The sequence below is a fragment of the Tympanuchus pallidicinctus genome, unplaced genomic scaffold (genome assembly GCF_026119805.1).
Source record: "Tympanuchus pallidicinctus isolate F22 unplaced genomic scaffold, pur_lepc_1.0 scaffold5, whole genome shotgun sequence".
NCBI classification, from domain to species: Eukaryota; Metazoa; Chordata; class Aves; order Galliformes; family Phasianidae; genus Tympanuchus; species Tympanuchus pallidicinctus.
This window is the reverse complement of record NW_026294769.1, coordinates 65,399,055-65,421,051: the sequence shown is the minus strand read 5'-3', so window position 1 is coordinate 65,421,051 and position 21,997 is coordinate 65,399,055. Positions and strand designations below refer to the sequence as shown.

The 21,997-nt window shown below is 42.8% G+C and overlaps 1 protein-coding gene and 1 long non-coding RNA gene across 3 annotated transcripts in view; both read right to left on the bottom strand.

Moving 5' to 3' along the window:
• Positions 1-21,997, bottom strand: part of LOC128091579 (uncharacterized) — a 460,071-nt gene that overhangs the window by 329,397 nt on the left and 108,677 nt on the right. The gene's annotated exons all lie outside the window — the stretch shown is intronic.
• Positions 5,040-21,997, bottom strand: part of NSMCE2 (NSE2 (MMS21) homolog, SMC5-SMC6 complex SUMO ligase) — a 127,619-nt gene continuing 110,661 nt past the window's right edge. For both annotated transcript variants that reach the window (XM_052704861.1, XM_052704862.1), the window contains exons 5-7: positions 9,716-9,819; positions 9,302-9,408; positions 5,040-5,409 (exon numbers count right to left, since the gene is read on the bottom strand). In XM_052704861.1, the coding sequence (XP_052560821.1) occupies positions 5,295-5,409; positions 9,302-9,408; positions 9,716-9,819 (326 nt within the window). In that variant the 3' untranslated portion in view covers positions 5,040-5,294. The remainder of the gene's footprint in view (positions 5,410-9,301; positions 9,409-9,715; positions 9,820-21,997) is intronic.

Here is a 21,997-nt window from a genome sequence, read left to right as displayed (position 1 = left end):
GCAAAGTTAGTTGTGACCAAATAATGTTCTGTACCCTATTGTCATTCTTATTGTTTAGGTATGGATCGCAATGAAAGGTCCACATATGGACTCACCATCACCAAATTCCTTCCAACATGCTGCAGAGTGCAACAAGAATCAGAATCATAGAATGGTTGGGTGGGAAGTGACCTTTGAGATCATTTCGTTGCAACTCCCTGCTACAGGCATTGACACCTCCCTCTAGACCAGGTTGCTCCCAGCCCAATCCAGCCTGGCCTTGAATGCTTCTAGGGAGAGGGCATTCACAACTTCTCTGGGCAACCTGTTCCAGTGTCTCACCGCTACCACAGTAAAGAATTTCTTCCCGATATCTAGTCTAAAGGGAGAAGTGATTCCCTGCTTGGGGCTTCTGTCTTTTCTAATTTTATCTGATCCCCAGAATGAAAAATAACAAAGCAGGGGATAGCGGGGCTGGCTGGTTGCTGAGTGCACATTGGTACTTCTCAGAGGGCTGAAACTCATCTCCCCTTGGCCACTTCTGCCAGTGCTGGTGCACGAGCTGAATTTTGTTGTGAACCCATGCAGAAAACAGGAGAGGTTTGTGAAGAGCACCTCCCAAGTCCTATAGCAATTTGAAGTGCTCCCTAAGGGAACTTTGGGCATTGCCATTTCATTCCTGTGTTATTTAAGGAAATCTTCTCCCATGGCATTCCAACATCTGTCTCAGGCTCAGCAGTGCTTCCACTGCGAGCTCAGCTGCTCGCCCTGTGATGCTCACAGAGTTATCTGTCTGCACTGCTCCACTTCTCTGACCCTTTATCTCTGTAACTGGAGCAGCCAGTGGCAATGGGAATTGTGTAACCATCTCCCCACTTCCCCAGTGCCTGGGACAGGTCCAGTTACTCTGACAGTGTGTCTCGTGGGATATGCAGAGTGACTCTGTTGGATTGGGCCAGTTATAAATAAACTGGCTGCTTGCTATGGGAAGAAATTAATAAGTCATTGTTTTAGATATTGGAAGATGCATAGCACACCAGTACTTGAGAAAATATTAAACTATCAGGCAAATATTAAACTATCAGAAAAATAAATACTATTACATTACGAGCTATTTCAAGACCTCTAATGACATTTACACAACTGCTGGATTTAACGCCAGCAGTGCAAACCCAGCAGCCAACATATGGTCTGCTGCAGAGTTGCTGTATAGAATCCCCCAGCACAGAAAAGGCTCCAAAACCTGTGCTCCAGTGATAGAGAACTAAAGCTCCCATTCTGTGGCAGGAATCACACCCATAGTAATGCTACAATCAGCCTTATGCTCTGTGACATTCAGTGCTGGATTCAGTGCTGAGATATCAAACACATGACACGAGCGCAGTGACATCAAAGGGACTGCAGTGTGCTGGTGTTCAGATGTTTCCCCTCGAGCCCTCCCAGAAGCCTGTCTGAGGGCTGCTGTTGCTGGGATAGCTACGTAATTCCCTTTTGACAAGCCCGTTGTTATCAAACCCAAGGAGTCTCATGAGCAGCACCTCCTGACTTTGTCCCTTTTCAGACCAAAGAGTATGAAAGCTGCTTCTGTTGCTTGGAGATGTGTGGAGGTTCAGGTCTTAAACCTCAAACCCTGTTCTTACTTCAGAAGCCGATTGCACAAGCGGGCAGTGAATGAGCTGCTCTCCGCTTCCCCTGCGGTCAGAGAGGATCCTATTCATGCCGAGTTTACAAGCAAACACTTCCTTTGGTAAGCTTCCCATGCAATTCAATTCATGTGCGTGCTTTCAAGCTCTGTCCTCGAGTCTGGACTAAATGCAGAAGAACCGTGCGAGGCACAGCCTCCTCCACCCCACTGCTACCTTGTATGCAGTGTTTAGAAACAATAAAACGCATGCCTTTGTACATAAGTTGTACATAAGTCCTGTTATGCTGCTGAGCTTACTCGAGCAGGAGAAGGCTGAGCACATCCATGGGTACCACTGCCCGACTTGCACGCATCCCAGCACTTCACCTGCTCAGCAATCAATGGGATATTCTTCCTTCTCTCAGTTGCTGGCCAGCAGCCTACAACCCACTGGCATACACACACAGAATTTCCCTCTGGACACTGCTGTGAGCGTGCCACGTGTTTAAATGACATGTATGAGCAGTGAGACCTCTGGGACCAGAAAACAGAATGTTATTTATGGAAGATTTGGAATCACTGTTTGCAGTCAGAACTGTGTCAAAAAAACTGGATGACCGACGTTTCGCTGTAGCTGTGATGAGGTGCCCTTGATTTAATGCTTTGGCTGCAGCAAGGAAAAGGAGGAATTTCCCACTCCAGGAAACATGTTTCCCAGGTGCATCTTTACTATGTAACAGAGCCCTGTCAGTAGGGCCACGCTGCACCTCCGATCCATACAGGGAGATTTCTAGGGAAGCTGGAGATTAACGCTCACTTGAAGCCACAGTGAAAGTTAATCTTGTTCCACGGTGAATTCTGCACTGGTTTCAGCCACAGTGCTGGAGCTATTCTTGAGAAAAACGTCATGAGGTGCTTGTGACCACAGGTAGGTAAGACCTTTGTCAGCAGCCACTCATGAGGAAACATGAGTATATCCAAGGGGACATTGTCTAAAATAAGGCAGTGTGTTGGCCTTGGTGTTGAGTCATCGATCTCACTTCCTCCAGCCCCTGCTCTTGCTCCGCGTGTTTCTCAAGGGAGCACTGACTTAGCCCAGTCTTTGTGATTCTTCTAGAATGAATAAGATCACAGCTCAGGAGCAGTAATGATGAATGTACCCTTGATTCAGAGCAGTGCATGCTCCTTTTAGCACAAGTGTGCTAAATCTTCCATGAGATGCCTGCCTGATTAGTTCTTCTTTTACACTTTGTGGCTCCACTGATTGGAAGACAGAGGGAGTGTCTGCTTTTAAGATCTGTTCCAGTGAGAGCTGTGCTAATGTCTCATGCCCCAGGGCACCGCTGAGCACTGTTGTATACGGATCCCTACTGCCTTTTATTTGTTTGATTAGACGTTTCTTTAATCAAAATACTATATGGAACTTCTCTTCTCTGGCAGAGACAGATTCTCACCAGGTTTCAGTGTCACATCTTCACCAACTCCACCTAGGTTTGCTGCATCTGTAAAAGACTCCTCATGGAACAGAAAAAAGCCTCACCTATGAGTTTCTTTCCTTAAATATTGCAAAATTTCTGACGTCAAGCAATGAGACACAAATTACTCTGTGAACTGTTAACATATGCCTGTTTACATACGATATCTTATAGCCAAAACAGATTAAGATTCGAGCTTCAACTGCTGTTCTTTCCACTTCTGTGAGTCACACTGATCAGCCTATTCATCACAGACACTTATTTTTATTCTTTAACCCTTGCAAGCTACTTCTATCCAGAGCAGAGTTTAGGCAGGACATAGGACATGTGGGAACAGCGAGGTCGCAGCTGTGACACAAAACCCAATGAAGCAGCAATGAGCTGTCAGTAAGAACAGCCACCCCAACGAGGCAGCAGCAAAGGAGGAAAGAAAGATCAGGTATTTTGCCATCATCATGGCACCAGCTTAATGGTATGAATTGCTCTGGCATAATTTAGCATTTATAATGTTATATATTATCTGAAACATCCAGACACCCACGTGAACCACATTTGAGGTGAGAAACTGCAGCCATTGAATGTGTAGCTACATCTCTGCATCTGAAGACTTGGTAGCCTGATTACTGGTAAGGACTGATTTAGATCCACGAGGACAACACTACTGCACCCCTGCAGAGATTGTTGAACCAACATGAGTTTCACACAGGTTTCTGTTTCTGAGTGTTCTGCCTATAAATGATGACAGAGAAAACTTAACCACAAACTTAGAGATGAAAGACAAAGCTACAACATAGGGATCCCTCCACCACCACCATTACCGCTTTTGAGACAAACAATAGTTAACCTCCTCTCTTGTGGTATTTAACTCTATCACTTCTCTGAAAATCAATTACCTCTCTCCTGAACAGTCTTTGATCTGAGATGTCTTAAAAGAGAATTGATTTTCACACCTAAGTGGACAAAAAAGTGCGTAGTGCTCAACTGCTCTCAAATCTCTTTCCAGTATTTCAATTGGGCTTACAGGCAGAAGCACTCCTGATCACTACGGAGTTTTGAGAAGATAGACCTTTGGGGTTAGATCACATTATGAAAATTACTCAGCTAATTCTCACGAAGTGTTTTGAATACAAAAGCTCAGTGCAAGTAATAATGCCCCAGTTCCCTTTTTTAGCTACGAAATCAGCTTGCAGATTAATATTCTTCAATTACAAAATAATAATTTCAGCTTGAAGTGGTTTGCACACAAGTGCAATTGGGGTTAATAATAGTCTAATAAAGGAAAGCTGTTAGCAAACAGCAACCCAGAATGAAAAGCTTAGCATTTGGGTATCCTGGCTACATTTTGTACTGAACATCAGCTTGTACGTTAAGAAAAATGACTTAGGAGAAACCTAACTCACTAAGGCTCCCAAAGCTCAAAGAATCCTGTATTTTGAATTTCAGATAGAAGAAAATTGCCACCTGACCACCAGGGCAGCTCTTTTTACCAGCAGTTATTTGCGATGCATAGAGCCAGTGTATTACCTGCTAGACACCCGCAGATGGATCCAGGGAGTAACTACTGAGTGTTACAAAGCTTACATCCTTTCCTGGATTTGTACCCAAATGTACAGGAAAATGAAGTTTATATAACATGAGAAAAGCCTAAGTTAGTGCAGAGCATTGGATAACTTTAAGAACAAGGCGAAGATCCTTTAAGGCGCGTGGTCACGTGGTGTGTCCATATACAAGGTACAGATGCGTAGCAATTGTTGTTCCTATGAAGTTTCCTGTGGTTTGCACTGAAGCAGGGAAGCACTGCTAAGCAACGTGCATCCTGGTGGGAGTGCCCTACTCAGTATTCCCAGCAGTTAGAGACAGTAACAACTGTCTGCAATACTGAGCAAAGCACTCACAATTTAGTGCTGGTGGAATCCGCACCTCTAATAGGCTGAAAAAATTAACAGGCTGACTAGGGAAGCTAAAGGCTGAAAGCCACATTTTATTTAACAAACGCAACATTTAGAATTTCAAGAAAGAGAAAAAAAACACCAAGAATTCCTCATATTTGGCGGATGAAAAAGTGTTTCCAGTTACAGCAGAGACCTTCAACTTTGCTTACAAATGAAACACTTTAAATAACAATCCGTTACACAACCTGCTTACAATCAGCAGCTTATCTCATGAGACCTCTAATAACAAATTTTCTTTGTGGCAACGGCACTTCCAGCCGATTCCTACAGCGCTGACCAGCTTTGTTTATTCTGACTGTCAATCGCTCTTTTAAGTGCTTCATCTGGCACGAGATCTGATCCTTTTACATCATCATGGCTACAGCCAATTTTAGGGCAGCTGTTGAAAAAAAGAGAGAGACTCCAGTAAGTGAGAAGAGTTGTATTAGTCAGACACAGGTTTTTACATAACATCTGCTGCTTTACTCCATTTATCTGGGATTCACACTCAGTCAGCTCCCCGTTACCTCTTTTCCTCTTCACCAGCTCTCTGTGGTGAAAAATAAATCCATTTATCTAAATGGGTGGGAATCAACAGCTGAAGGAAGGAACGCAGAGACGGAGCCTCTCACCTGTAGATTGCTCCCTTGTTCCCTGCACACAGCATTAGCAATGATTGTAACGCTGCACCCAAGTCTTGCTACGTTGCTTTCTCTCTTTGAAGTCCTCTGTAAACTGCAGGTAATTACCTCTTACCCCATTACTCTGCAGTGGAGTGGTATAATCTTCACTGATAGATAAATAGGGAAATTAACTTACAGGGAAATAAATAGATTATATAGGCTTGCAGAAGCTGACTAGTGAATCACTGGAACATCCAGTTGGTGTGAAAATTTACCTGTCCTGTTATGAACTAAGGAAGCAGAGAAAGAAGAGATGGAGTCAACTGAACAGCCTCTAAACGAAGATCCGATACAAAATGGCTTACAACTACTTGAAACAATCAGAGAAAGACAACAGGGTGAAAAATATTCAGGGTCCAGAGGTCATTCCCATTAGGCAGTGGCCCAAACATTCACAGATGGCACCTGTCATCAGAAATGACATTTTTTCTGATTTTTTTTTTCCTCTTTAGGAATAACTTTTGTCTCAGGTGCTGAACCTATTTGCATTCAGTACTCATAGCTTTTATTCCAGACTTGCCAGCTGCCTGCTGCGTGTGTCATAGGTAAGTCACTTAATTGCTCTGTGCCTCATTTTTCCCATTTATCACAATTTATTATAAGAGCAATAACTTAACAGATTAATGAATAACTAGTGCTTAGAAAGCTTCCAACATTATCTGTAAGCATGAAGTGTTAGTGTGTCTTTCCAGGCAATGGAAAATAGTGAGCAAACTGAGATATATCACAATTGCCACAAGTCTTCTGTGGCTGAGTCCAGCAGCACAAAGCCAGTGGCTGTGTGTGTGTGTCAGCTGAAGGACTGGCAAATGCACCAAGGACATCCAGTGGTTTCAAACACTGCATACAGTATGTGTGAGAAGACAGCTGCTTCTATAGCTCTGCAATGAGCAATGGCCTTGATTGATGAGTAAAGACAGAAAGGACTCCCCTAGCCAGCACTGTGCTCTTTCAGGATACCTACTCCTACTTGAATAAAGCTGGGTAATGTTGAGTAACACAAACAGGATGGTTCCAGAATGAGGAACTTGGTGTTTGACGTCTGTCTTCCCACGATGCAGACTATGGTTTTTCAAAGATTGACAGCATTTTCTTGAGAAAGGTTAAAATTACAGCAGATCGGTGAGACTGGGCAGAGAAAACCAGGCAACCTTTCTCAATCTAGTTACAGTGAAACCTGGTTAGTGCTGTGTTCTTACTTTTCTGGCATGTTGCAATAACTGCTGTCCAAGTGGTAAGGGTGCAAGCTCAAAACTCAGGATTAAGATCCACCAGGATTCAGACTGCACAAATAACTTCAGTTTGAGCATAAAGCTGCTTTTAAAGCTGGGCATTTTACAGCTTCGATAATATTTTTTACTCTCTACTTCCTCTAAGGCATTAATTTCTTAAAATGGAAAATAAAAATTCAGCTCTACAACCCCATCAGTTTTATCAGCAGCGATGAAATTTCTCAGATCCACCAGAGCTGTCTTTACTACAACATTTTTCCATTTGTTGCAGATGGAAATCTCTCTTTGCTTGGAAGAGAGAAGCAGCAATGTGGCTTATTGGGATAAAGCAGTGATTTGACAAAGCTTATGTGATGTAACAAAGATTCAACGACGGTGGGGTTCTCTGGGCTATTTACTGCACAGAGGACAGTGTAAGTCAGAGGAATCAGAGAGCCTCCTGCTGAGTCAGGAGGTATTTTGTGTAGTGGTTTAGGCTGCTGAGCACTTTCCTGCCCTGTTCTTACCCTCCAGAACTCTTACTCTCTTCTCTTCAACTTGTGAGCTATTTCCCAACTCTTCTTCATTCTTCTAGCCACATTCCTGTCTCTTCTGTTGCTGGCTTGTTGTCATTCACAGCATATTGCATGCTCTCTATCTTTTTTCTATATCCCTCCTAAGGTGCTCAGACAAGGTGCTTCTTCCTTGTTCTTCAAGGTGGTGTCCAGAGTACAGAAAGCCACTGAGAGCCATCACAATGGACGACTGATTTTGTAGCGGTGCTTTCCTGCAGTCAGGAAGTAGAAGTTCTGCCCCACTTTGTATCCATGTGGCAGTGTGTACAGTCTGACAGAAATGCAAGAGCTACAGATAGAGGAAGTAAGCTAACTGTGGCTTTATCTGTGGAGAAATCAGGTTGCTAGTCTCTACAGATCTTCCTGAGCAACTGCACATTTATTTAAAAGTCCACAACTTGTAAGTTTCCATGAGGTCATCAACACAAAAGCATGAAACTCTGGTTATCTGGCATGAAAACGCATCAGTAATGATGGGTAAGGATGACAAAATATGTCCTCTAAATTTTCTCTGAAGAGCTTTTGAGCTCCTCTTCCTCTTGTTTGGTTTTTCAAAAAGTCAAAACAATTCAAAATTTGAAACACATCAGGAAGAATTTCAGGTTTAATAATTCAACTTTTACATGTTTTCATTCAACAAAATGCAAATGGTGTCCTGGGCTCCATCAGAAGAGGGGTGACAGGGAGGTGATTGTCCCCCTTTACTCTGCTCTTGTGAGGCCCCACCTGGAGTACTGAGTCCAGGTCTGGAGCCCCCAGTACAAGAAGGACAGGGAGCTGTTGGAGAGGATCCAGAGGAGAGACACAAAGATGATCAGGGGACTGGAGCACCTCCCCTACGAAGACAGGCTGAGGGAGCTGGGCTTGTTCAGCCTGGAGAAAAGAAGGCTGCGGGGTGACCTCATTGCTGCCTTTCAGTACCTAAAGGGAGCCTACAAACAGAAGGGGAATCTACTCTTTGAAAGGGTAGATAACTGCAGGACAAGGGGAAATGGTTTTAAGTTGAGGGAGGGAAGATTTAGGTTGGATGTCAGGGGGAAGTTCTTTCCAGAGAGAGTGGTGAGGTGCTGGAACAGGCTGCCCAGAGAGGTTGTGGATGCCCCGTCCCTGGAAGTATTCAAGGCCAGGTTGGATGGGGCCCTGAACAGCCTGGTCTAGTACTGAATGGGGAGGTTGGTGGCCCTGCCTGTGGCAGGGGGGTTGGAGATTCATGATCCTTGAGGTCCCTTCCAACCCTGGCCATTCTGTGATTCTGTGAAGATGTATCCTACATGGAAAGCAGCAAGCTGCTTTGGTGTTGTAGAGTAAAAATCAATTCACTGCATTGTAGTAGAAAGTATACAGTTCTTTCTGGTCATTCTTAAATTCTGTGCTACCTAGAAGGTTGAATTTTAATACTTCTCGTTGTTAATTGTATTGGAACCTAACTGCAGAAGAGGATGCACAGCAGAGACATTTAATTTTTCATTAACCTTAAGGCTTCCTAAATAAGCAATGGGAATGCAATGAGCAACCAAACCTTATGAAGCTGAAATTTCTCTTTACTGTTCACAGCTATACAAAATCTCTTTTATTCTGTTGTGCAGGTTCCATGAGTAACTGTAACTTCCCCACAAATTTCCTGAATATTTCCTTGCACATTGTTTTCATTAAAGAAAAAAATCCTTCATGCACTGTACTAACGAGGAGACTGACTTGGGCAGACGCTGAGGTATTACTTCCTGTAGCCTTGCCAATCCAAACACATTTCCTAGAACAAGTGGAGTAAAATTCCACTTACACAGCAAAGCAAATAGCTTTTCCACACATTCCTGATAGCTTACCAGACTTTCTTCTTCTGCTGCTTTCGAGTCTGGATGAATTTTAGAATGGCATCTTCTTCATAGGAATGTCCACAGACTTTGTTTCGAACTGGCTTCTTCATTTCCGCCTGTAATCAATCAGGTTTGATGTAAAGGAACTGAGAACGTCCACTGAAAGTGCTTCTTACAAAACCCATGTAAAACAGCAGGAAGTCTTCTTGCCACTCATGCATGACATTGCACTGAAGTTATGGAGTCAGATCCTGCATAGGAAACTGCCTTGCTACTTGTGTGATTGTTTTTTTCCCTAAGCAATGCCGTTCCTCTCTGATAATACTTGCCTGCTTTTTAACAAGTACTAGGGATTTGCAATAAACATCCCAATGAAGGACATGAAATTGCTCTTTCCCAATCTCTGATAGCGTGATAGCATACCTGTGTAATGGGACAAATGAAGTTCATCTGACTCTGAGTCACAGCTATATCTTCATCGATTTGTTCGATGTCGTCATTATCGTTGCTATCTGATTGAAGACGAACTATAATGGGAAACAAGACAATTTCCATTCAGTATTTAGATAGCCAATACCTAAAATAAGCAAATAAGATCTAGTATTTGCCCTGTGTTATCTCACAGTGATATCTAAGATGCCACAGCCTGTTTCTGTATGCACCCCCTGAACAAGATAAAGCAAAAATACTCTACTACAGCATCTGTTACAAAATGTGTAGCTTTTTACCTTTTTTAAATGGCAACCACTTATTTTTTTTTAGTAGCTATTTATAGCCATTGCTAGAAAGGAGAGCTGGAAAGGAAAGCAAGCTGGCCTGAATATACTCAAAGTCTTTTGTTCTCCCTGTTCAAGTTCACAGTAAACCAACAGCCTGCAGACATGCACCCAAAATCTAACACAGGGTGAGGGGGAGCTTTTATAGACATGGCAGTCCAGCACTCAAGATCAGTTTGTGCTTGAATGTCATAACTGGGCAATTACATGCAATTCGTGCTATTTATCATAAAACATAATTTGTAAAGTGATGCCACTGTATTTTAATGAGACTACAATTGAAAAACAAAAGCCAGGGATTTGTTATTTAAGATAGGCAGCAGAAAAGTTACTGAAATAAGCTGGTGGATCAGTACCTGCAAGTGAAGGGCAGACAGACGGGGAAATACCCCAGAGCCAGAGGAGCTGCAGGTTCCCCTGTGTCAGAGCACCGAGGTGAGCTGTGACCACACACTCAGGACACAGCAGCCAAGTGTTGTGCAGAAACCCATCAGTCAGAACCAAGAGTGAGACACAGAGCAGGTGAGGAGGATTCCTTACTGCTAAATGTAGCCTTAATAAAGGTCTAGCACTGTTTTATCTTTTCCTAACTTCGTTCAGTTATTATGAACTTAGTTATTATGAACTTAGGATTTTAGTCCAATATACTTGGCTATCTTCAACCTGCTAATAAAAGCAAACTGAACACCTGCCATAATTTTCCAATCTTTTGGGGTGAGCCTGCAGTATTTTGCAGCAGTTCCCTGTAGCATCCTCCCAAGGTAGCCAGCTTGAACAGAACGTTTTTCTCTTGACTGCATTAGCTAGTTTGCAATTACAGAATCATTTGAATTGGAAGGGACCCTCAAAGGCCATCTAGTCCAAATCTCCTGCAACGAACAGGGACATCTACAGCTAAAGCAGGCTGCTTAGAGCCCTGGCTAGCCTGATGTTGGGTGTCTCCATGGACAGGATGTCCATCACCTCTCTGGGCAACCCATTCCAGTGCTACATTACTCTTATCATAAAAAATGTGGGAGCAATGCAGGAGCACAGTGTTTGCAGGGGATGACTTCATTCAGGGCCCTGTGTTGGCTTTGCCTGCCAGCGGGGCACTGAGAAACACAACAGCACAGAGAGGGTCTTAGTTATGATTTGCCTTCTACAAAGCCTCAGCTCTGGTTCCCTTTGCTGCAGCTGCTACCACATGCTATCAGCTGATCTTTGCATCCCTGGTATTCAGCCCTCCACATCTGTTAAGGACTGGTGTTTCCTAACTTATGGTCAGCCCTGCATGCCTGTGTAGTACCATCACCTTCCGCATGATAACAGAAGACATCACCCTGGAAGCAAATGCAGTCTCTCACACCCAGTCTAAACAGAGCAGGCTGCCAGGCAAGCAGGCCCAGCTTTGCTCTGAATGCTTTGACATCAACGCTGCAACCATCATTCCCCACAGCCTGCACATTTCTCCTTCCTTCCTCCCTAGCAGAACTCGCCCCACTCTGCATTTCATGACAGGAGTTTGTCAAGCATTCAGGTAAGAGGGGAGATTTAGATCAGATGTTAGGAGGAAATCCTTTACTGAGAGGGAGGTGAGGCACTGGCACAGCTGCCCAAAGGGGCTTGGTTGTCCCATCCCTGGAAGTACTCAAGGCCAAGTTGGATGGGACCTTGGCAGCCTGAGCTGGTGGGGGCAACCAGCCCAGGGCAGAGGGTTGGGACTGTGTGGGCTTTGAGGTCCCTTCCAACCCAGCCCATTCTGTGATCCTATGATTTTATGAAATCTCGGTTAGTAAGGCTAAAGAATATGCCAGATTATCAGTAGGTGTGAGCTTCTGCAGGGGCTGGTTTCTGTAAATACCACACTGATTATTTTCCCGTGACTCACACTAACAAAGAATAGGAGCTTCAGAATTTCCTTAAATTCATGCATTTGCAAATTTTGACATCCTGCAGCTCCAATCTTTCCTGCTAGAAACATCTGGAAGCATGCATTTCAGTATGTTGTACTTGGCTTCAACTCAGGAACTCAGCACACAGCAGACCAGCACAGTGCCAGCCAATGAAGCTAGAATGCAGCAGTGCAGCAAGATCTAGGGCAGGTGATTGATTACAAGGGATGACTGATTTTTTAAATCAATAATATTTAGATACCAAGCTTCACTCTACATGGAATGTCTGAAGTCTTCCAATTATATGGGATAAATCACAGTGTGAGTTTACTTCTCTCTCTTACTGGCTTCGGAGGTGATTTAGAAGCCTCATAGTTAATGGCTGAGATTGGGTCAGCCAAGACCCATTTCTGGTAGGTGGGATATATGAACCGTCATGGATTCTGTCCTCTTGCTTCGAGCAGGTCCTGAACACTTCTTGTTTGGTCTTTATTTGCAATGACTGTGAACTGTCTACCAGAGCAGGGTCCTGCCTTCAAGAGGTTATCACAGCACAAAGGAATTATTAAGGCATTTCCTTTTCATAAACCGCTAATATTTTTAATAATAAATATGTAAGACTGGGATTATGTAAGCCATACCTCAAACATGTCAATTGCAAATTAGGATAAGTCAGATAAAACACCCACAGATTAGTTGTTATTGCTTGGTGTTTGAGATTACAGAAGGAGAGAGGAAAATAACTTTTTCAGTTCCAGTAAAATCTGCAGAGATGACACAAAAAGAACGGACATGCATACATCCCAAACCGGATGGCAGGATGCTATCAACCACAGATCTATGCCCACAAACTCACTCTGGAAGATGTTTTTTCTGAAGGTCAAAGGGAATTTTACCAAATGAAATTACAAAAGTTTCAAAGTAGGGCTTCTCTATGGAAAGAAGAAATAGTAACAGAACACCAGGTCGTACATATTTCAGCTAAGTCAGGTTATATTTTTCTAAAACCGGGTATTCCTTGCAAATTAACACCAGATGCAGAAAACACTAAGTTATTGTTCCTGAAATTCGAATGTTGCCTTAAGCAACAGAACTCCAATGGATCTGTTTTGATGCTCTAACACATTGCATTTTAAGACTTAAGAGTTTCCAGTCTTCTTTTCCAGCCAATTGACATCTATTGCAAGTGTTAGTAACACGTTTTCTATCTGGCTATCTCAGCAATTATGTTTACTGCTAATTAGTGCCCACTGTTGTAACAAAACTGCATTCTCATGAAGACATCTATTTTTGGTAACACACCATAATGAATTTTGCAACTGCCAACTGTTTTTGACTTATTCCATTTTAATTAAAAGCGGGTAGTACTTTATATCTCTATCACTTTCATCTCTTGATAAAAACGTGACTAATATGCCCTAGCTCACTTCTTACCGAGTCTGCTGAGAGACTGGGAATGTTTAAGACAACTTTTAAGAATGAGAAAGCTACAGGGCAGAGATCTTAGCTGCTGTACTGAGGGTTATATTTAGCATGGGGAGTATACATACTAAAACCAAAGAGAGGAAAACGTCTCTCTGCTGTCATTTCCACTTCTGTGACAGACACACCACTGCCTGCTCAGTGCTTCCCAGGCCAACAATGTCTTCTACCCAATTCCCATTTCTCTAAGGCGAGGAAGATTGCCATAACCTGGACACGAGAAAGCACGTGTTGCAATGTCAACTTAATTGATTTCTCTCCTTTCGTGCTGCAGTGTTCTGCCTTCTCACCTGCCATCAGTCAGACGCCAATCCTGGGAATCAAAGAGCAATGTTAAGCACTCAGGACTGAGGCTTTGTGAGGCTGAGCCAGTAGCCAGACATGGTCCTGGCTCCCAAGAGGGTCTATTGTACTGCTGACTCTATAGAAATAACAGCAGCTCATCCAGGCTGGGAAAAGTCCTATCTCTGAGTGCTCCAAGAAAAACATGAATGTTGTGCGGGTAAATCAAGAGCCAAGTGTTCCTGCCAGCAGGACAAAGAAAATACTGAGAGGGAGAAAGGTGAAGGACGTCACACCCAAGGGTGAAAAGGGACAGTGATTGGACCTGGGCCACTGCTAGCACAATGTTAAAGGGGCCAGGGACAAGTCAAAAGGAGGGAAAAGAGCACACTGCTGAGATCACTCGGGGCCGTGCTGAAGAGTGGGATGGTGCCTGCCAGTGCTGAGAGCCTGAGCTGCCTTCAGAGCCAGAACCAGAGCAGCTGCCCAGTGTTCGAAGTCCCGGATAGATCCACAGTAAATGCTGCAGGAAGAATGAAAGAAGAGGGGAAACACAGAGTAATGCATTCCTGATAAAATTTCCCAGCCTCTAGCTATTTGTGCCCAAGGACTTCCTGAGTCAGAGGTAATAACTTTGCACTTAATAGCCCCTGGAGTTTTCCTCCAATGAATTTGTCTGAACTTGGAGTGGGGAATTTGGGACTGGACTTTTCAGCTTGATTAGAGACAGTTATCTTTGCTAGAAAGGTTAGCAACAATTTAATTTTCCTTGAAACTTACCACAGAGGCTGCAGGTTATAGTTTAATTTGATTTTTAAAGGGAAAATAAGGTGTGCAAGCTACAGCTGCAGTCAAAAAGTTCAAAGGCTGCCTGCTTTAGCTAGAGGCGAGAGATAGTTTAATTTGCCAACCAAGGCAAACTAGGCTTTGCATTAAAGTACATTACAATTTGATTACTTGCTGGTGTTGCAATACATGTGTTGATCTAAGGAAGGTGGCCTCTAACATATTGCTCCAGCTTGCAACTGCAAATCTACTTGTTCCTGCCCAGGCCAAGCAATTTGCTGTAAATTTACTCACAGTTCCTTTATGTATATGCCCTGTTTTAACATCCTTGTGCAAGAATTATATAGACACAGACTTGGTAAATCTGATATAAAGTGACAATCTTGTGAATATAAGCCATTCCAATTTTCCTGGGGGTGTGAGGAGCAAATTAGATGAATGAAGTAGCAAATTGTTAGTTCCTCTACATAATAAGAGTGGGGAAGGAAAGGACAATATCCTGTGCAAAGCACCTATCCTCTAAAAACTCCTTTTAAACACCATCAAATTCACAGCACATGCATATTTTACAATATTTTGTCCCCCTAAGCTACACTCCTTTTAAAATACACTATTCCTTATGGAAATACTGTTCCCATTTCATCCTTTCACTGCAGGGTAGAGCTGGTTGATGTCAGTTTTCCAGAACAGCCTTATAATGAGGGCAGACTGATTTGATGGAAGTATTTTGGGACACTCGGTTACAGAAATTAAGTGAAGGAGATGTAACAACACTTCAAGTCAGATAAAAATTACTGTGTAACCCATTAATGAATAGAATGTGACTACAAAACCCACCTAGGAAAAATACAACAGCAACACCAGAGAGTTGTCTTGTGAAACCTTCAACTCATATATTACTCAGGGTGAGAAGTAAGACATCAAGTTTGCCTTCATATTTTGGGAAATTCAGACTGCACGCAGCGGAGCTGCATACCTAGAAATGTGAACAGAAAGTGCATCTTTGTAAATTGTGCAACTGGAACAGTTTGGTAGGCAAACAGAGAGAGGAAGCTTTCTTGCTTACTTTGTTATTGCATACTAACATGAGAAATCCACACTTCAAAGTCCGTGGCTGACATTTCAAACAGCAGTTTCCTCATCCCTACAGTCCGGACCAGATCTGAAGGAGCTCCTGGGAGAGATGAAGCTTACCTAAAAAGATGTCATGAGGGCTCATCAGTAAGCTCAGAGGAGCCACTATTTCTGGAAAATCTAAGAAGGCCATATTCTTCCATCTTAACTATCATCACCCACAATGACGTGCAAACTTAATAAGCAAGTTAAACACCAAAGGCTTGCTGAAAATAAACCCAACCAATAAACAAATTCCTCAAATGACCAGGAAACTCTAAGTCTGAACGAAATAATGCCAGGCATATGACTACAGAGCACAAGTTTGGAGATGCCACAGAAAGAGCATAGCAAGAGAAACACTGGGATATCTTATAGGAGAAAATAAACAGACACAAACTACTAAATTACAAATAAATGAAATGGACATATTTATTATTTTGGGTTTTCACCTTCTCTTTGGAATATAAAAGGCTTAACAATCACTGCTTCATCCAGAATCTGTAAAAAGGTAATTTCCATGCTTAGAGAGCATCATTTGGCATATCAGAGATTAGAAGGAGAATATCATGCTCATTTAAAAAATGAAGAAATTCACCCCAGACACATGAAAGAAAAAGTTGCAAAAGCTGCAACCAGAAAAAAAAAGAAAAAGACCATTTCATTAGAAGATGAACCACTTTCCATTACTAACATTGTGGTCAGAATCTGGAATGTCACTGATGCAATGCTAACCATCAAATGAAATGAACATGTAGGGCTTGCCTACACAGGGAAGCTGTTGCAAAATAAGCTAGGGTGTGAATTTAGAATGCATTAGCTACTTGGCAGTAATTCCCTGCTCCTATCCTGCACAAGGAGTGCCTTTTGGCTGTTTACCCTAATCCACTTCCACAGTGGACTCAAGAAAGGCACTGTTAAGGCTGGACAAGAGAGCTGAGAGGATACTATCAGCTATTAACAGCAGCTCAGAGCTACATCTATTTACATACAAGTCCTTAGACAGTCTGTTCTATCAGTTTAATTCAGTTTAATTCAAATCCTCTCAAAAAACTCCATGACAAATATACCCCATGTATAAGCTCACAAGCAGAAACTGATCTTTGAGCCTCTCCTGCACCTGTCCATTGCACCTTCATCCATCACTATTCTTAGGATCACAGAATGGCTTGGGTTGGAAGGGACCTCAAAGCCCACCCAGTCCCCCACCCAGTCCCCCCTGCCATGGACTGGCTGCCCCTAGCCAGATCAGGATGCTCAGGAGCCCATCCACACTGGCCTTGAGTACCTCTAGGGATGGGGCATCCACAACAGCTGTGCCAGTGCTCCACCTCCCCCTGAGTGAAAAATTCCCTCCTAATACTGAACTTCAATCTCCTAATTTTTAGTTTAAGACTGTTTCCCCTTATCCCATCACTATCTGCCCATGTAAGTTGATCCTCCTCCTACTTACAAGCTTCCTTCCTCCAACGAGGTCTCCCTGGACCTTTCTCTTCTCCAGGCTGAAGTAGCCCAGCCTTCGCCTTCATAGGAGAGGTGCTCCAGCCCTCTAATCATCTCCACGGCCTCCTCTGGACCCACTCCAACAGCTCCATGTCCTTCCCTCACAAGGGCACATAGCAGAGGGGGACAATCTTGTAACCTATATGATTGGAGATCACTTTGCTCCTGCTATTGCATCATTTGTGCATTCTTGCAGTCATTCACATCTGAAAAGCTGCACTGGTGAGAGCTTTCCTGACAGAGCATGCTACTGCTAGAAAATGTTCCTGTGAACAGAAACACTGGATCATACCAGAGGGGTTGAAACGAAGTGAGGAGCCACTGGGCAGAGAAACCCAAATGATGAGCAGAAATTCCCCTATAAAATTATCTTTCTGATTATCAGTCTGTCTCTTCAAGTCCTCCTCCTGATGATTTTGGGGTGGGTTACAATGGCACTGACCTAGAGCTGCCTGAGACTGCAGGGAGGGCAGGGGGAGGAGCAGCCCCTCACTGACAGGCAATGGGGAGGCTGCAGGTCAGGCAACCCACTCTGTGGCCCCTTTCACCCTATGGAAGCTGGAGAGCCAGAGCTGCCTCTTTCAAGGACAGACAGTTGGCTCATGAAGAAAGATGTGAGTGCACAAGGAAGAAAAAGTGAATATTTGTTTTCCTATCCCCTAAAGCCGGATGTCAAGATATTCAAAAGAAACTGTTAGGCAAGATATGTTATTTCAGAATGAGTATTAATGAATGCTTAGAGCAACATTTGCAATTCTGTTATTAGTGATGCATCTCAGTCCTTCAGAGTGTTTTCTAAAACTCTTAGCCACTTCAAAATGTATTTAATTCATTTGCAAATATATAACTTCAAGAGATTACAATTCAATGTGCAGTGAAGCACTGTATATATCTCACATAACTTACTGGAGTTACATTATGAAGAAATGAATTTCTTCTCTATTTTATGCATCACCATGAGCAAGCACTAGTTATTCTGCAGCCTTGTGCTGTCTGGAATGCCCCTGCTGAAATGACCTCTGGGATGGGCAAGAAGGTACAGCTGCCTGCTCAATTTCTGGCTTTTTTTTTGTTTGTTTGTTTTTTGTATTTTATTTCTTTTTTTTTTTTTTTTTAATATGACGCAACTGAGATACATGAGAAAAGGGGGAAAAAGTCATCAATTAACATCATATTGAAACAAGTTAAGAAATAAAGTCCACTTCTTAAGAAGAACTTACAGATCTGCCATTGCTCAACCATAATATGGTGAGGTTTTCATTGAGGTTAAGGCAAAGACATTGCATGTGTTGTATTAAGACATCCTGCACAAACCATGCTGTGCACACTGAGCAGGTCTTCACAATAATAATACTCAGTAAGCTGTTTCCTAGAAGAAAATAAAAAATGTTGCTAATCCCAATTTATACAGAATCTTTCAAAACAATGTCAGAGGGACTAAACATAACACTATCATCAGTTAGGAACAGCTGATCAGCTACTTTTCACAACCTGTCCTGTGATGTAAGATTAGGCTTCTTTGAATGGCAGTCAGTAGAAGAAATCCAATGCGAAAGTGCAGAGCTATAAATATTTATGGATTATAACTGCGGCAGCCTAGTGCTTTCTGATGGCAATTAGTAGTTAACTTTAAACCTGATCAATAGTTATTTCAAATTTCTTTCTGCAGATTCTTATTTGCCAGGAAAGTAGCTGGAAGAGTGCACCTTCATTAATGCTACATGGTCAGAAAAGCATTACCATGCTACAGGAGTCATTTATATAGCAACACACACGTTTCAGACTTCACCTCAACATTTTTGCATAGTGCAGAAAATAAAGAATCTGGAAACAGCTGTGCTTTATGGCAAGTGTGCTGGGAACACTGTGATGGGCTCAGCTAAGAACAAGCAAGAGGCCAAGTCTTTTAAGGCTTCAAGGTCTCTTCATGTCAACACTCCCCACCCAGATCAGGTTTAATAGGGTCATGAAATGGAAGAGAGAGAGGACTTGAGCACAGATGTACAGCAGCAGCAGCAAGAACAGCTAAGCAGAGCAGACGGAGTAGGGGAAGCAGGTGTTGAGCTGATGGGACAGCAGTTATGGGTGTCACTTGCACTCCATAGCAACAATGAAAAGATGAGCACATAACTAAATCACATGGAACTCTGTGCAGTTCTCATCTTTCTAGCAAAGCAGTTTATATTACGCTCACCTTTTCAATCTTATATTTATTACCAGGATGGAGTGACATTGTAGTTGCTCTTCTAATGAACTATTAACTTCCCTTGCTACTCTTTGGTTGGCACATCAGTGCTGGCAGGAGCACGCACAGCCTCTGCACGTATGCCGAGAAAGATCAAGATTTTGTATCTCAAAATGCTAAGGAACGAAAATGAAAAGGAATGAAAGAGTCACTCTAAGGGGTCACCATTTCAAAGCTGTGAAGATAAGGCGTGGTCTGTTTTTTTCAATGCTTCTTTTACATCAGAAATTAAGCACAGCCCTGCAACCCAGAATTTACGTTAGATCAGTGTTAGAGACTCTTGTTTGTATAAGTAGTTCAAATTCCTCTTTTCCTACAAGCTTGGCTACAGCTAGTGAAAATGCATGGAAATAGGGCAGGAAGGAGCGGAAAGCCAGTAAGGACAGAAGCACTGTTTCCCCAGTTCTGAACTCTGCTCTGCTGGCTGCTCTTCAGGATCGAGTAGTGCCTTGATATGCCTTGCATGCCAACAGTATAACACGTAACACGATTTAGGAAACCTTTCATTAGATTAAGAAGATGAAAAGGATTTTTAGTACAGATCATAATAGAACAACATACTTAAAAAAAATGCAACAGAAGATACTAGTCAGAGATGAAAAACACAAGGAAGCTCTCCCATGACCAAACACAACCTTAAACTGAAGAACTGCCACAACCATCGATTTTCTAGGGGTGTCCTGCCAGGTTTCTCACTGCAAGGCTGATGATGCTCCAGCATCCTGTTTCATGTAAAGGAAAACATACAAGTGCCAAAAGGGCACTCTAGAAGGTACACAGTTGGATCAACAAGTAACTAACAAGAGGGTACAGGGCAGTCTGGAAAACAGCAGTGAGTCGCATGCCCATTTTGTCAGCACAGGAAATGATCACTTCAAAACTTTCAGCTGCTTGAGGTGCTGTCCTCCCTTATATGACAAACACAGCAGGAAAGAGTCACTGTGTTAGTGACACCCAAAGGCATGCAGACAGGGCAGTCATTCAGCAGCAAGCAGAGTTCCTTGGGAAGTGACAGTCTTTGCAATCATGCATTCCTGGGTTACTACATTCGGCCTCTGGCTTGCACAGCACACGGCTTGCAACCAGGAGCTCGATTATCACTGACAATGCTGATCTGGAATTTCAGGAATGGGTTGTAGTGGGTCCCGGGAAGCAAACAGTATTTATGAAGTGAAGAAGCACTCTATACCTTTGCCAACAGAGAATGTTATATTGCTCAGACATGTTGCAAGAGCACGCATGCGGTGTGGGAACTGTGCAGAGTTGGTGCAGCAGTAACAACGAGGGGGGTGACGGTGTTTGGCCTGGGGGTAGGAAGGCACAAGGAATTCCACCTGAAAATATTCTTCAGTGAATTATGAAACGATTCAATTGTAAGCAACAAAAGAATAACAAGGTAGTCAGAGGCCGTCAATATGTTTCTTTGCAGATCAAATCATCCCAAACTAATCTAACCTGCCTCTCTGATAAGTTGTCTGTCCTTCATGGACAAAAGAAATCAGCTAACATATACATGCTAATGTTAAATACAGCTCTCCAGACAACGTTCTGCCAAGCAAACTAAATAAATTAGTACATCTCTTCACTGAGAAACAAGAGAATAATTATGCTTTTTTCTGATTGCAATTTTTTTCTTCTCTGAAGCAGAGCACAGGTGTAACAATCATTACAGTAATGCCTAAAAACCATAACAGAGATCAAACAAGATTGTACAACGCACCATACACATTCATGAAAAGACAATTTCTTGCATTGAGGAGCTACAGCCCAAACAATCAGGACAGACAAGGAAAATATTTTGCCGGCACTGTCAGAGATGGGAAACTGAGGCAGCAAAAGATTAAGGGCTCAATTTACAAATGAGCTCAGCATATTTGTTGCTGAGCTCGCTCGAAATTCTGGCCGTAATCAACATCATGGAAATCACTAGATATTGAGCTTCTTTGAAAATCAAACTTCAATATGAAAATTTGGCCCAGAGGTCTTTTGAAAATCTACATCAAGAGGCTTACCCAAGGTCACCCAGGAAGTCGGTAGCAGGGCTGGGAACTGAGCTTACATCTTCTGACTCCCACTCTAGTGCATAACTAATGTCGCTCTGCTTTCTGTTTTAATTAGCTACAGGCAGATCTCGAGCCAGAGTGCTTTAAACTGAAACAAATGAAAGCCCTCACGAGTGCATGCAGCTTCCTCTCAGAAGTAGCAGTGCGATAGACCTCCAGCACCTCACAAGCATCAGGGCTTTCAAACTTCTTTTTACAAGCTTCTGTTTCCCTTCAAGAAGATAAACTGCTTGTGTTTACTTCTTGTAAAGGGATTCATTGGAGCACTGTTCATTTTTTCTTTAATAATGTTTTCCGTCTACATGCACTATGCCTCTGACCCATACAAATTCTTTTCCAGTGACAAACGAGGGTAGAAAAAGGAAGCCTGCAGAGTGCAAAGGCTCCTAAGGATTAGTAGACACCCTCTGGGGCAAGGAGTGGAGACTTACACTATTGCTTATTATTACTACATTTTCCCTAGGTAGAGAGAGTTGTTTGAAGTGGTTTACTTGCTAATGCAGTGGCAGAGCAAACTATTTACTTTGCATGTATATGTGGTTGCTTCAGTACCTCTCTTGCTGGTCCTGTGGAACACCTAA